The 15,317-nt window shown below is 32.6% G+C and overlaps 3 protein-coding genes and 1 long non-coding RNA gene across 8 annotated transcripts; 2 read left to right on the forward strand and 2 right to left on the reverse strand.

Annotated features, from left to right (window-relative positions):
• Nucleotides 1-3,871: 3,871 nt before the first annotated feature.
• On the forward strand, nt 3,872-5,702 carry LOC108861654 (uncharacterized). 4 transcript variants are annotated; one of them, XM_018635577.2, is made up of 5 exons: nt 3,872-4,548; nt 4,751-4,865; nt 5,036-5,207; nt 5,290-5,368; nt 5,449-5,702. In XM_018635577.2, exons 1-5 carry the CDS (start codon nt 4,468-4,470, stop codon nt 5,557-5,559), a joined length of 558 nt encoding a protein of 185 aa, XP_018491079.1. In that variant the 5' UTR covers nt 3,872-4,467; the 3' UTR covers nt 5,560-5,702. The 4 variants fall into 4 exon arrangements, 2 of the variants coding, with proteins under 2 accessions (XP_018491079.1, XP_018491088.1); XM_018635586.2 differs by having other exon boundaries at nt 4,042-4,548; nt 4,645-4,865; XR_001950885.2 differs by having other exon boundaries at nt 4,049-4,548; nt 4,645-4,852.
• Nucleotides 5,703-6,979: 1,277 nt separating this feature from the next.
• Nucleotides 6,980-7,704, forward strand: LOC130501431 (uncharacterized). The gene is made up of 2 exons (XR_008939673.1): nt 6,980-7,201; nt 7,400-7,704. It is a non-coding gene; the product is annotated as an uncharacterized LOC130501431 (long non-coding RNA).
• Nucleotides 7,705-9,167: 1,463 nt separating this feature from the next.
• Nucleotides 9,168-10,773, reverse strand: LOC108832580 (uncharacterized). Of its 2 annotated transcripts, none has more exons than XM_018606049.2 (5): nt 10,535-10,773; nt 10,273-10,449; nt 10,039-10,167; nt 9,797-9,943; nt 9,168-9,714 (listed from the first exon to the last, which is right to left on the reverse strand). In XM_018606049.2, exons 1-5 carry the CDS (start codon nt 10,592-10,594, stop codon nt 9,391-9,393), a joined length of 837 nt encoding a protein of 278 aa, XP_018461551.1. In that variant the 5' UTR covers nt 10,595-10,773; the 3' UTR covers nt 9,168-9,390. The 2 variants fall into 2 exon arrangements, with proteins under 2 accessions (XP_018461551.1, XP_018461552.1); XM_018606050.2 differs by having other exon boundaries at nt 9,399-9,638.
• A 1,688-nt stretch (nt 10,774-12,461) lies between these two features.
• On the reverse strand, nt 12,462-13,900 carry LOC108832579 (uncharacterized). The gene is made up of 5 exons (XM_018606048.2): nt 13,775-13,900; nt 13,508-13,693; nt 13,266-13,403; nt 13,030-13,176; nt 12,462-12,963 (listed from the first exon to the last, which is right to left on the reverse strand). The coding sequence occupies exons 1-5, from the start codon at nt 13,832-13,834 to the stop codon at nt 12,631-12,633; spliced, it is 864 nt and encodes a 287-aa protein (XP_018461550.1). The 5' UTR covers nt 13,835-13,900; the 3' UTR covers nt 12,462-12,630.
• Nucleotides 13,901-15,317: the final 1,417 nt, after the last annotated feature.

The raw sequence follows: 15,317 nt of genomic DNA on the forward strand, positions 1-15,317 counted from the left end.
GATAAGACGATACTACCCTGGTGGCTCGTCCACTCGAGTTCCTAAGAGTAGGGTGACATAGGGTTTAGGTATAACAGAAAGGATTTGGGGTTCACTGTAAAATTGCTTTTGGATTTTATAAGATTACATTGGTAAACGATTTTACAGTATAAGCACGCCTCATCTCTCTCTACCAAATCTTTGATGCATACGGCGCATCTTCTACAAAATCTAACTAAAGATTTCCGTCCTATACATACAGAAGATTGTATTATTGATATATTATAGAATTCTTCATCCTCCGAGCCTCTATATAAGTGAGTTGCCCGGTTTTATCATTTCAAGAACACACAGTCGATCAAAGTAGAGGTACAATCGAAGAAAGTCTTAAGTTTGCAAAAGCTTTTCTTTAAGGTCAGCGATCAAAACCGATTAACTTCTTAGTTTTGTCTTTATCACAACTATTGTTCTATATTTAATTTGTCTTTTCAATTATGTTGAGAGTTTGCATCTATATCTAATATGTTCTTGCTAATAATTGACAGAAGATGGATCGCGTATTTCGTTTGTGGCGAGGGGTTTCGAAGAAGAATGAAAGGCTCCACTGGCATTTCGTTCCCACCCCTACTGATTACGGGTTCATCATGTTCATAGACTCTCCTGAAACTTTCGAGAGGGTTGAAGCAGCTGTGAGGGAACATTATGTTCTCGGTCTACGATTATAGGGGTTAATGGCTCGGAAAGGCTGTAAAGGCAACAGAGTCTTAACGCACATCAAAAAATGTCGGTTTTTTGGGTTTTCCTATATCATTAAATACGCATAAGTGTCTTGGTATAGCTCCAAATTTCTCTTAGTTTTATGGGTTACAATTCAAAATAAAATGATAAGGAGTGAATTAGCTCATCTTTATATTTTATATCCCATTTCACTTTGGATATAGAAGTCTTAACATTTCCAGAAAGCAAAATCATCACTGCTACATGTACGTGAATCTCTACTCGCAAGAATCGAAATATATATAATATGAGAATTTGAGTTGACTATAAAGATCCATGAACAATATTTGTATTTGCGTACTTGTAATTTGTGCTGCAATCTGGACCGCATTTTGAAGTGTTGACCAATAACAGCAAATTTAGGCTTAATCTTATTATCAAAAAATATTTCAGTTCATTTCCGTAAGGGAAAATTTCTTAGATAGCACGACAAATGATATATGACAAGAATATCACACAAAGAGAAAAACTCCGAAAATATCACTAATTAAATGGTAAAGTGACTGAACTTATTTAAACTCTAAGTCTTTATCCTAACCACATTTCCTAATTACTAAACCATAAATACTAAACTGTAATTAAAATATCTTTTTAACTTCTAATGATGCTATTTTGGAGAAAAAAATGTGTGTTCTTTTTAGAGAAAAAGGTATATCTCAGTGCTATGTGAGACAATTTCTATTTCGGTAAAACCTGAACATATTTGTTATAAAATCAATGTAAGACTTACATCATAGAAAATTTATATTCAAAATCGTTAGATGAATAGAGATCAGAGCAGTAGAACATCTTTTATAACACAATTTTTTCTAGAAAACAATAATAGTTAACTCAATAATTAAAGCATGAAAAGATTCTTAAACTAAATTAAAGAAAGATAGTTGATGAGTGAGAAAGATGCTGTGCATATAATTGGGCACCATTCTTGAATGCTCAGTTTGCACCATCAACCTTTTTCAACTCTTTTTCCTTTTGTGTATTGTTCACAATAATTATGAATTAATTAAGCGAACCCTCATGTGGAAAAATAAGCTCGGTTATCATATCCAAGTAGGTAGTATGACAACAACAAAAAAAACTACTGAAATAATTAGCAAGCTTAAAATTTTATCAGCATCCAAATATCAAATTACAGACTACAGGAACTGTAGGAACTAACTCTCTTTAACATAAAGATTTTGATCTGAGCTTTGAAAACAAGAGTTTTTCCTTTCTAAATTTCATATAAATATCTATGATATTTTTCATTTCGTGTTTATATATATTTTTCATTTCGTGTTTATATATCTATATATATATATATATATTTGACATTTTTCATTACAGTCTTGGAGAGCATATAGAGTTCCAGTTTATAGAACGTTTTTTTCATATATTTCACATTGTGTTGTTTGAAAATTTGCACTTTATTAATTTTTTTGAAGCCAGATTTCTATATTCAATTAAAAACCAAAAATAAAGTTATAAAATGTGAGAAGAATCTATACATACTATTGTATTTATAAACAAAATATATTTCAAAAATTTATAACGAATCTTTACTATATAGTTTAATGTTTATTTTAATATTTTTCATTGTATAAATGAAAATCAAATAATAGTAGTAACAAAAAACATATTATTTCTTATTTCAAAAAGCCAAACAATAATACAATGAACACAATTAACTCAAAATAAAATAAAATCAAATAAAACTTAAAAACCAAAACAAAATTAAAAAAAGACGACATTGCTTCAAATCTTCTTGCTCAAATTCTTCTAAAGCTTTTGCATCTTCTCCACTTTGACTACTTTTGATCGCAGATTCCTGGTCGATGAAAAGATGTCCTTGCACTTAGTGGATGGAATAGAAATTACCTCGGTGTTATCTTAACCATCATTGAGAAGTAAATCACTCTAAGACATTTTAAATATATTCAAATCAAATTCATAGTTAACAATAAACAAATCTTTAAATTCCATAGACAAAATTTAATATATTTTCACCACTTGTAAATGTCACTGATTTGTTTGAAAGAGAATCAGTTTGAGTGTCGTTATTGTTAAGCATTTCATTCTGTCTTTATAAACCCAACCAACCTTGTAAATCTCAGAATCATAAACAATGCGCTCCTTCTCAACATAGACTCCAAAAGTGAAAGTCTTGCCAACAATCTGAGTTATTTCGTCAGACAAGTCATCATGATCTTCAAGCTGATAAAAAAACTCAAATTATGTTTCAATATTCCAATTCAATCAGAAAAATTAAACATGACTATGAATATGTACCTCGTCAAAAGAACCATTTAAATCTTTTGTAGCAGATTCAGTAATCAATCCCCTTGCTACCATGTCGAGAAGCATGAGTTTGGTTCTCGGGTATCATCCTTTCACCATCAAATGAAGCTTAAACCTAAAAAAATGTATCAAAACATCTTGAATGTATACTTATAATAATCGAGATAATTGTGTAACATAATAACAATTATCTTTTAACTCGGGGAAACAGAAGTAACATTTTCCTTGCATACCTCACACCACCAATATGCGGAGTAATCTCTTGTCCATTAAGAGTCTCTACATAATTTCCCACCTTAAAAGACTCTTTTTTGCATGTCGTACAACCAGAGTAATATCATCCCCAGTTTGAATCAATTTCATAAACATTACACAAGACAAAGCTTTTTTCAGCCTACGATTCAAGTAGACAATTAGGACTGTTTTAAATTACAAATGACTGGAAGAGATAAAAATTATTAACAAAACATACTAATGAAACATAATGTTAACAACATCACTAACCTCAAGACATCCTGTTAATTCACGGATGCTTCTTTGCGGGGATAACAGCCATTTGTCACACTTTTCTTGCACACCATTAACAGATTCGAGCTCAAGTTTTTCATCTCTTGTCTCGCAAAGGCCAAGGGGTTTCTCCTCTTCATTAAACCTTTAAAGTGTATTCATATTAATAATTTGATGACCCTTAAAAAGCTAATGATACGAAATGTAAATTTATACTATTAGAACGACTCCTTACAATTCTTTGAATGTGCTGCTATCACTACAAAAAATATGAGTATTGGTAGCAGTTCGCGGTAGCACGAATTCATGAACTGCTACTAATAATGTCAAAATCAGACCATAACTCTATCGTAACATTAATTTCGTGCTAGCAAAGATTTTCATTAAGCGGGAGCCCCGAAAGTGTATTATGCAGCGGAATATTTATTTTGGAGCCAAAAAACTTAGCGAAATTTATGTTTTGGAGCGGCTTTTTTTTTTGGTAAAGTTATTTAAAAAAAAAATAGATGTTTTCATTCATCACGCACAAAAAAAAAATTTAGCATCTATCTCTCGTCGTCCTCTGTCCTTCGTTCTTCTTTTTTTTTTCTTTGACCAATGTCCTTCATTCTTCTTCTCCATCGTTTTCTTTCATCTATCTCTTATCACTTTCAATCTTTCTCTGTTTCTAGGGTTTAATTTTTCTCTGGGAAACAAAGTATAAGTTGTCTCAATCAAGGAAAATTGCCCTGCCCTAAATCTGTTTTCCTCTCTGACAGACAAATTGAGGAGGCAATCTCGACGTCTTGCCTCGACGCCGACTCTTCTGTTCACCCCTTCGTCGTGGTATCATCCAACGTTAGGGAAAGCTTCTTCTTGCACCAGTGTTGTCAAAGTTTCGGTCAACGGTGTCGTGCCTCTGTTCCTTCTCAGAGACTCTGGTGGTGTATGTGTAACCGAGCTCGCCGGAGACTTCATGGAGTTGAAACCAAATCTTATCTTAGAGAGATAATCAAAGAGAGAGATGAGGTTCGCACCTACTCCTACAAAGTGTTCGATGAAATGCCCAAATAGTTACATACTCTGTTTCTAACCGTGCCTTTCCTTTCTCTGCTTCTGCTGCAGATAATAGCTCAGATTTTGCATCAGATTGCTCAGATGAACGTGTTGCTTATAGATAAGAACATTCGTATTGATATCAAATTAAGTGTTGGCGTTTGTTTTGCTGCAGAGAGATGGTGCATCAGTTTCAAGATCATTGTACATGCCTGGGAAAAACAAAGTCATTGTACGAGCTGTCTCTTTTGACAACAAACAACATGTTTCCAATGAAGTAAGTGGTGGTGGTATGTACTGACTTTCCTTTATATTTTGCTGGATTCATGTGAATGATGAGTGTTGAATGTTTATATGAGGAATATATTGAATAATGAGAAGCTTTATCAATTGAAAGAAATGAATTTTCAGTCCAAGTTTTCACTCATGTGTACGTTCTGTCTTGTGTGTTCGTTATCAGATGAAATCACTTTGGTGTCATCAGCAAAGGACTGGTTGTCTGAAAACTATGGGCAAGGTGATGGGGCTAACTATGCAGAGGAAGAAGCCGCCAAAGAGGATGAGGTATTGCAGGAGACATTTGTGGCTTGGAGAGAGTTATATGAGGCAGAGCTTGCAATTGAGCTAACCAAGTGAGTAACTCTTCCTGTATATTTTCCCTTATTTGTTTCACAGAGTAACTAACATCTAATCTGTGGCCTTTAAACTTCCAAGGCTGATGCCGGAATCTGCTCTTACAGCACCCAAGGAGAAGAAGCTTACAGGAAGACAGTGGTTTGAGAGTGGCAAAGCGGTATATCTCAGAATCTTTGTTGCAACTATTTTGTAAACAGATGGCGTTGTTGTTAATGATCTGTCTTGCGCCATTTTCAGAGCAGAACAATGGTCGCTGCTAATCAAGAATCTGAGGAGGAAGATGATGAAGACACTGACTTTACATTGAGCAGCATTCAATCTCCATTACTCATAGATTCACGTTTTTAACATTCTTAAAATAGCAGCACCGGGATGTAAACATGTTTTTTTGCCTAAATAAACTTTATGTTCAAAAAAAAGAAAAAGTAAATGAATGTTAAAACTTATCTTTGAGAAAAGTTAGATTTAAAAATTTAACAAAACCCTAAATATATTTTAAACTTATTTTTGACATTTTTTAAAAAGATGTCAAAAAAATATTTTAAAACCCTAAACATAAACCTAAGAACTTCAATCTCTTCTCAACACTAAAAATAAATTAGAAAAGAAAAAAAAAAAATTTTGAAACCCTAAACATGCTCTAAATTCCAACATCTAAACTTAAAATAATTTTCAAAATAAACATTTGTAAAAATTTATAACTAAAAAAAAGTATATAACTAAAAGAAATTATAAATATTCAATAAAAAAACTAAACAAAACCTAAACCCTAAAGTAGAAACTTAACCCCAAACCCTATTCCTCAAATTCCAAATATACTTCAAACTTAAAAACTTTAGATCTAAACATATTTTAAAATCCTAAACATAAATTTTCAATTTTCAATATTTTCATAATATAATTTTAATCTTAAACTCAAAATTTAATCAAATTAAACTGTAAAACTTAAACTCCAATAGTCAACAATAGTGGTATTAATTAACAGTTTTATAAAATTAAACTGTAAAATATTGATTATCAAATCTTAATTTTATATCAAATATAATTTTTTAAAAATTAAACTCAAACTCAGAATTCAATCTTTTTAAAAAATCTATATCTCACATTTAAATTCTAACCTCAGACACTAATCTACACCCTATATCTAATACCCTAAACCCCAAACTTATAGCCTACACACAAAATCATAAATCTATTTTTTACAAAACTATAATAGAAAGTTTAAATTTAAACTTCAAGTATATTATAAAAATAAAATTATACACTTATTCATAAATCTTATATCATTATTTTTATAAAATTTAAATGAATAACTTAATTGTTATATAAAAAATTTAGTCAAAATATGACTACAATTACTGAAATTATAACTATAAAATTTTCAAACAAAAATCTTCATATAACAATAAAATCAAAATGTAACCATTAAAAACTTGTAATTATTCAACATGTATAAGCTTTTATTCAGAATTTTGAAATTTAAATTGCAATTTTCTACTACTTTCTACAGATTATGCACATGAAACTAAACAACTAAATAATAGAAACAGAAAAGAAACGTAGAGTACCGTTTACTAGATCACAGCCGTCGATCTCACCTCCTTTTACATTATTCTTCTTATTTTAATAGGAATCCTAGTGACTCTTTTCTATTGGCTAATACAAGAAAGTGAGGATAACTTCCTTGTTCCAATATCAACCGTTGATGAATTTAATCTAAGGGACATAAACGTTTGATTTTTCTTTAATTGGTTTTCACTTTTCACGATCTCTGCTCCTCTCATCTTTTCTTCTTCTTCTCTATCGATCTCTGCTCCTCTCAAATTCTTCCGTCGCAAACCTAAAAAAAAATCAAAGATCCATCTTTTCTTCTTCTCTGGTTAATTCTCCATCTTTTACGAAGTACTCCACTTCTCATCTCGCTGGTTCGTGTCTCGAGCCCAAGAGAATCTCCAATCAAAACAGAATCTGAGATCGACTAAGCCATCGAGTAAGTTCCTCACCGGGGCTCCAACTAGGGTTTAGATTTGTAATCTCTAGTCCGTCGTTTTAATCGATTTGGTCCTTTTGATTCGTTTTTTAAGATTCATATTATATCTGTCTCTTTTGATTTTGATTTTAGCTCTGCTTTTGGCAAAGGATAAAATTTGAATCTTTTTCTGTTTATGTTTTGAAAACTGGGTTTCAGGATAAGCAGAAGATGAAGATGATCAAGAACAGCAGGAGACGGAGAGAAGAAGCGGAAGCAGAAGAATAAGCAACGACGGAGGAGTTTCATCGATGAAGGTTGTGGCGGCGGAGGAGGCAGAGTGGGGGAGACGGTGCGGAGGAGAGCGAAGGAGTTAGGATATTTTTTTTGTTTTTTAGATTTAGTTTTTAAACCTGGTTTGTGTGTATTAATTAGTAAACTGAAAACATTTGTAATCTGGTTTAATTTATAAACCGAATCAGTTGTAAACCAAAATTTTAATATAAACCGAAATAATTTGTAAACCGGTTTTATCTATACATCGAAATCAGTAATAAACCAATTTTAATATTAAACCAGATTAGATTATCATAACTAATTAAACAAATTTAATTATTTTATTTAAATTGTAGCATTATATATATGTCATTATAAAATATTTTACAGCACTTAAGAAAAGCCACATAAACAAATTTTATAGCTAAAATAGCGTGTTATTAATAAGTATAATATAACATTGGAGTAATGCTATAATATCTCTATGTTTTTACAGCACGCAAAAAACGCTATGATAAGAGGGAGGTCTACTATAGCTGCGGCTGTCACGGCGTTCTTCGAAACGCTATGAAATCGATATGATAGCATTTTTCGGGTGCTATTAATACCCATATTTCTTGTAGTGTATTAATTAAATCCCACGCACCAGAAAGGAGAACGTGGTCCATTTCTATGTCAAATTGACACAGCTTTTCATGGATGGCTATATTCTTAATTGTCAGGGTTCTTATGATTATTAAGCAAATTGACCCTTTACGTATATAGTATGTACCAATTTTTAATATCTTATTTTAGGAATCTTATAAAACAAAGCAAAAGGTTTATCATTAAGATTATACATGTATAATAAGAAAATGCTATATCACATTAGGCCATGTTATTTTTTGTAAGAATGGATGCGGTAAGACATATAAACAAATTTTTAAAAATATTTTTTAAATAATGTTTAGAAATTTATTTTGGTACAAATATAAGAGAATGAAAATAGTATATGAGTTTCAGAAAAAAAAAGTATATATATTTTTAATAATTAATACAAAGTTCAGCAATCAAAAATACTCGAATCCAAAGTTTACCGAATCAAATCTGATCCAAATATAAAAGAAATCTTTAAATGAGTAAATAAGTTTTAAACAAAATATTAAATTTTTTGAAATATTTGACTCGATTTCGCAGAGGTATCTGAACACTCATTCGTTGGCATGATGGTGATGTCAAATAAGAGCAAGAGGAAGAAGAGTCGATAGTTCTTTAGCGGGCCTTTTAAATTAATCATGTATTTGTTCTTTCAATTTTTTCCTCCAGTATTACCACTACATATGTTTGTATTCTTATATTTGTAAAAGAATATCATTCTTCAAACATGTATCTGCGTATGTTCATTGAACAAAGCTTGTGTTTGCCATGTTTGTTTTCTTCATGTTTTCCCCTAGGTTAGCCCTTTGTAAGTATCGTCTAACATTTTAAGGAAAAAAAAGTATCGTCTAACATTTTACATTTGCTTAAACGGCTAAACCAATTTAAAAACTGTCGTTATATATATTTATATAAAATTATTAAACAATAAAAATAGAAAAACTAAATTTTCATAAAATAATCGAATCTCATCAACGGTTTACAAAAAAAATCTAAATTTAAAACACTAATTTTTTTTTGTATTTTCATAAAATATGTTAAATGCTTTTAAATATTTGAACCATTATCGTTTCAATGGATAACAAATCCAGTCCATCTAATATTTCTTATGATATTTTAAAAACACAAATTCTTTTTAGTAGTTTCAACTTCAAAAAAACAAAACAATTTTCAGCTGCGGTAGTCGATACCAAAATAATCATACGCGATAAACAGTTTTTTTTGTATGTTTACGTACAATCTTCTAAATTTCTAAAAACTATGTATTCAACAACATAGTTTTCTCTAACTTTGATGGCTTATTCTGAGGGAGGCCCTGCCTGCCGTAAAGAAAAAGCCATGTCCTGAAGCAAGTTGAGCATTTTTTTGGAGGTTTTAATGGTGAACCCACGGATGAACCAAGAAAGCGGAGGTAGATTAAATGGAGGATATGGCTGGAAGTATTGGTTTATTATAAGTTTTGACCCAATCCTTCCTTGGCCACCGCTACATTTTTTGTATTCTTCTGGACTCTTTGGTAACCTCTTTTTGCACAACCGTTCTTGATCTACATATATAGGCTCCACTTTAAAGTTGCCGTGGAACTCTTTCATCAATATTACTTTCTCTTTCTTATATTTTGTCTGTCCAGTAAGCTTAATTAGTTAGGTTTCATCAATATAAACACAAAGGTGTTGTTGATTCTTGTGAGAGAAAGCTTGTTACCGTAAGATCTTTTCTGTTTTCTTCCATAGTTAGATGTATCGGGATAGATATAGTCGTCAGCGAAAGGAAGTTATAAGCCATAGCTTTCTCTACCATGACGACCCGCTTCGGACCATTCTCCTTCAGAACCTTTCTTGATGTGTTTTTCTTGATAACAAACAAAAATATATATCACAGTTTCAAGTATTGGCTATAATTAATACCACATTCGAATCATATATATAATGATCAGCAAAGAAAACCATTAGGAAACGCCACTTCTCCCTATCGAAAAACGGATCGCCTTCAGTCATCACGTAGTAGACAATATTAGGAGTCGTTCCCACGGTCAACTCTATGTTCATATGGTAAAGACCCTTCTTATTTGTCATCTTCAAAGATCAAAAATATAAGAAATTTAAGGATCTTGTTCTTGAATTTACCAAGGCAAAAATATTTTGGGTATTGTATTGTGTTATGAGTGATTGTTTTCTTACCTTGATCTTGGGAGGTGAATTATGCCATGGATGCTTCTTCTCTGCTTCATGCCAAAGTCCCTCTTGTCTCGTGTCCTCTTTTTCATCATAATATACCACCTCCTCCTCCTCCTTCTTAGTAGTGTCTTTCTCTGACGCCGACTTAGATTCGCCGTTTTCAGATCTCTGGGAATCGGCCTACATCAACATGCAGAATTAAAATTGCGTGTGATATTTATTTGGCTTCATCAGTCAGCTCCTATGATTGGTGATATAAGCTGACCTTAAGAGGCTGTTGACTGTTCAGATTGATCCAGCTACCAAATCCAGTGAACACACCCATTTTATATTCGAAAGTTTAGCCTACTAAAACTGATTAGAGCAAAAGTAAATGACGATCTAAAGCTTGTGTATATTATATGGTTTGCGGAATAGTATATTCTGCATCTTGAGAGAATAGTGTACGTTAAGTTTTATGTATGGCAGCTCAATTCTCGTGAATTACATGACGTGCAAGTGAGACCTTTCTGAGGAAAGAGGAGACCAATCAAAAAGCATGTTCCTTTTTAAGTACAGTCCTTGAATCAACAATACGTAATTTATTAGGATTACTTTCTCAAGAGGCTTTACATACGGATGATAGCAGATTCATTGGATTCCATTTGATGACCCCATAGAGGAATGTTGAACCAACGGGACCAGAGTATCCTTTACTAGGATCTTCTGTCCGTATAAAAACAATCCACATTTTCAGCCATAAGTTATCATAGCAGAGCATAGAGATTAAAAAGAGATTTTTAAACCTGACTGGACAGAGAAGTTAGGTTGTGGCAAGTACTGTGAGTGAGCGTAGGCACGTCTCCTGTGCCCTCCCGCCTTTGATATTATGTGTTCTTCGTATTGGCCCTTTGTTTCTTTTGGGAATGTCACTCCTTCCTTGATTCCCGGGTTACCGCGCAAACTGACCGGAGTTTTCAAGTGTTATTTTTTTGGATTCTTCGATCCGACCTAACCTGACCCGGTAACGTCGAACTAAAGTAAGTGGAAGAAAATAATGGTAATCAGAACTCTGCAGCTCTCCTGATGTTCATTGACAAAGTCGTCCCTAACCGTATTTTGCCGTTACGTATGTTTTTTTTTTTTTTTTTGTCATCAAACATACAGACTCATATTGACTCTGTACACCAAACTGGTAGCTCGGCATCCATGTGAATGACAAAAGACGATTGTTGTCTGGCACTACGTGCTAAACGATCCGCCTTTGTATTTGCCGTCCTTGGTACATGAATGAGCTGTGAACTATGGAAACGCCGTTACGTATGTTGGAAGTGGAAGATTCCGGGAGTAGACACTAGCAGAGTTTCGAATCTATTTCAGCTTTCAGATTTATTTTAAATCAAAGTTGAAAAACAGAGTCGCACAAATTATTAAAAAATAAATTGAAATGAATGATTTAATATTCTTCCAAAAATTTTTTTGGCGGGTTTTAAAGTTTAGAATATAAATGGACCAGACACATTTCAAAGGTCCATTAATAGTTAAGTCCCTAATGTTCACTCATTTGTATAAGAATATACCAATTGTGTATGTTTTATTTTATAAACCCTATCGACTGATCCGATTGGAAAGCACTTAGTACAAAATTAGTGAACAAAAGTAGTGTTTTCCATATTTTTTCTTCCATGTCTTAATCTAGGTATAATGCATAGTCCTTCGTTAGTGTCGGTCTATCGGTTTACATTCCATAAGCTAATTTATAATCTATACCTTTTGTATATTTTATCTAAAATTGTTAAACATATATTTTTTTTACATAAATAAGTCAATCTAATCAAAAGTTATACAGGACAACAATTTTTAAACACTAAAATATATATTTTCTTGTATTTTTCTTCCATAATTATTCAATAAATTCTGTAATCAAATATCGAACTATTGTTGTATCAATCTATAACAAATTCGACATATTTAATCTTTATTGCGACATGTTAGATCGTTAGTCTTTTTTAGTAATCTCATTTTTAAAAACTTTTTCAGCTGAGGCAGTCAATACTAGTCAATAATAAGTGATAATTTTTTTGTATATTTGATAACATTTTTTTCAGAAAATAAGAGTTTCAATTAACTTTCTATTTTTTCTTTTATTGGTTGTCGAAAATATCTTTAGTTATTTAAACAAATTATCACTAATTGTGTATGAACGTATACTATTATTTTAAGAAATTTTCAAATTCAAACATAATGTCGTGTCGTGAAAGTATTACAACTGAAAATGACTGATAAATATTATTTTAACAATAGAAACTTCATCAATTATTTATAATAAACATTAATAAAATATAAAACTAAATAGAGTCTCATTTGATTAGATGTCTTAATTTACGGTTTTGGTTCTTTCAGCGGCCCAGCCATCCGTACACTCTTAGCCGTGTTCTGAAGCGCATTGAGCAGTTTTTTGGAGGTTTTGATGGTGCTCCCACGGATGTACCAAGAAAGCGGCGGTAGATTGAATGGAGGATATGGCTCAAAGTATTGATTTATTGTCAATTTTGACCCAATCTTTCCTTGGCCACCGCTACATTTTCTATATTCTTCCGGACTCTTTGGTAACCTCTTTTTGCACAAGCGTTCTTGATCTACATATACGGGCTCCACTTTATAGTTTCCCTCGAACACTTCCATCAACATTACTTTCTCTTTCTTATATTTTCCCTGTCATTAAGGTAAGTTAAGTACAAACACAAAGGTGTGTTGATTCTTGTGAGAGAAGATTCTTACCGTAAGATCTTTTCTGTTTTCTTCCACAATTAGATGTAACGGGATAGGTATATACGTCAGCGAAAAGAAGTCATAAGCTACAGATCTCTCCACCTTGTAGACCCCCCTCGGGCCATCCTCCATCAAAACCTTTTTTGATTTGGTTATCTTGATAATGAACAAAAAACTATCAGAGTCTCATGTATTGCTATATATTTATACCATTATTGGAATCATATAATGATCAGAAAGAAAACCATAAGGTTGCGCCAATTCTTCTCATCCAAAAACGAACTGCCGTGTGGATGAGTCAACCATAAGTGGATTAGTTCAGGCGGTGCCCCCAACGTCATTTCTAAGTTCATATGGTAAACACCCTTTTTATTAGTTGTCACCTTCAAAGATAAAAAATATAAGAAACTTTAAGGATCTTGTTCTTGATTCTATCAAGGCAAAAAGATTTTGGGTATCATATTTTGTTCGGTGATTTTTTTCTTACCTTGACCTTGGGAGGGGGATTATGCCAAGGATGCTTCTTCTCTTCATCATGCCAAAGTATATCTTGTCTCATCTTCTCTTTTTCATCATAATATTCTTTCTTATTCTTCTTAGCAGGATCATTATTATTAGTGTCTTTCTCTGACACCGACTTAGATTCGTCATTTTCAGATCCCTTGGCCTCGCCCTAGATCAACAAACAGATAAAAAAATTCCTTATATATCTATTTGACTTCCTCAGGTCCTCTGATTGATGATATAAGCTGACCTTAAGAGGCTGTTGACTGTTCTTACTGATCCAGCTACCAAATCTAGAGAATATACCCATTTTGTATTCGAAAGTTTAGCCTACCAAAACTGATGAGAGCAAGAGTAAATGACGATCTAATGCTTGCGTATATATATTGTTGTTTCTGTAATGTTAGTTACAGTATATTTATGCATGTTGAGAGAATGTTGTACGTTAAGTTTTATGCATGGCGAAACAATGAAGTGGGGAGCTCAATACTCGTTAATTACATGTCGTACAAGCGATAACAATTTCTTTATGTACAATCCTTGAATCAACAATAAGTACGCAGATTTATTAGGATTACAATCTTTACATACGGCAAAACAATGATGTTGGCAGCTCCATTCTCGTGAGTTCTTAACGTACAAGCAAGTGACACCTAACTAAGGAGAGAATATTAAATATGGTACCATAACCAGGGTTTAAGCAAAACATAGAATCATGAGTTTGTAAAGAGCTTTTTTTTTTTTTAATAACTCAGTGTATCCTGACACCCATCGAAATGGATTCATATTAGCGGCGAGTATACGTATCAGCCTACGGCCGGAATACGCCTCGGTCACCGGATTGGAGAAGCCTAGATTTTAAATTTAAAATCAAGAAAATTTAAAATCACATTAATATTTACATCATTCTCCGATTCGTATATCTCCTCCCATTATGGCATTAATAATGATTCTTGTGAAGAATATAAATGTATCTTACGGTGAGATGTTTTCGGTTTTCTTGTACAGTTAGATTTACAGGGAATATTCCAGCCTACCAAAGGAACTTCCAGGCCGCAGCTTGCTTCACCTCCACGGTCTGCATTGGTCCTTCATCAAAACTTTTCCGGATATGCATTCCTGTTTTAGGATTGAGAAAATTACCACAAGTTTTCATGTAATACTAAATCTTAATCATACAAGGCAGAGACCATGCAAGCACCTTGATGTTCTTGAAGTATCTATCGTTTGTTGTCTGGATGAGTGAAAATGTTGTAGACTGATTCAGGAGAAAATCCCACGCTGACTTCTACATTCAAATGGCAAGACGAACCGTTTTGTTTTTTCACCTGCAATATCTATTTTGTTCGAATTCTACCTACTCTTATATTTTGAGAATGTTTTGGGACTCTGATCATACCTGAACCTTGGGATCCATGAAGGATTATTTCTCCAAGCTTGTAATTGCTTCTCTAACTTCTACTCGTCTCTACTCTAATCATGAGTAGTCTCTATCTCAAGAGTCTTAACCAAGCTTTGCTCTTTGACATTCCTTACTATGAGTGTATCCTATTTAAAAAAAAAGAAAGTTTTAAAATTCAAACATGATGTCCTGAAAGTATTATAATTGAAAATGACTAACAAATATTATTTTAACTATCGAAACTTCATCAACTTTATTTATTATAAACACTAATACAAATATAAAACTAAAAAATACGCATTTGACTAGATGTCTTAATAAACAGTTTTGGTGGCATATTCTGTTGAGACTTGGAATTCTCGTCTTAGAGAACGTTTATCGTTGTCCAAAA

This window comes from Raphanus sativus, unplaced genomic scaffold (genome assembly GCF_000801105.2).
Source record: "Raphanus sativus cultivar WK10039 unplaced genomic scaffold, ASM80110v3 Scaffold0195, whole genome shotgun sequence".
Lineage (NCBI taxonomy): Eukaryota > Viridiplantae > Streptophyta > Magnoliopsida > Brassicales > Brassicaceae > Raphanus > Raphanus sativus.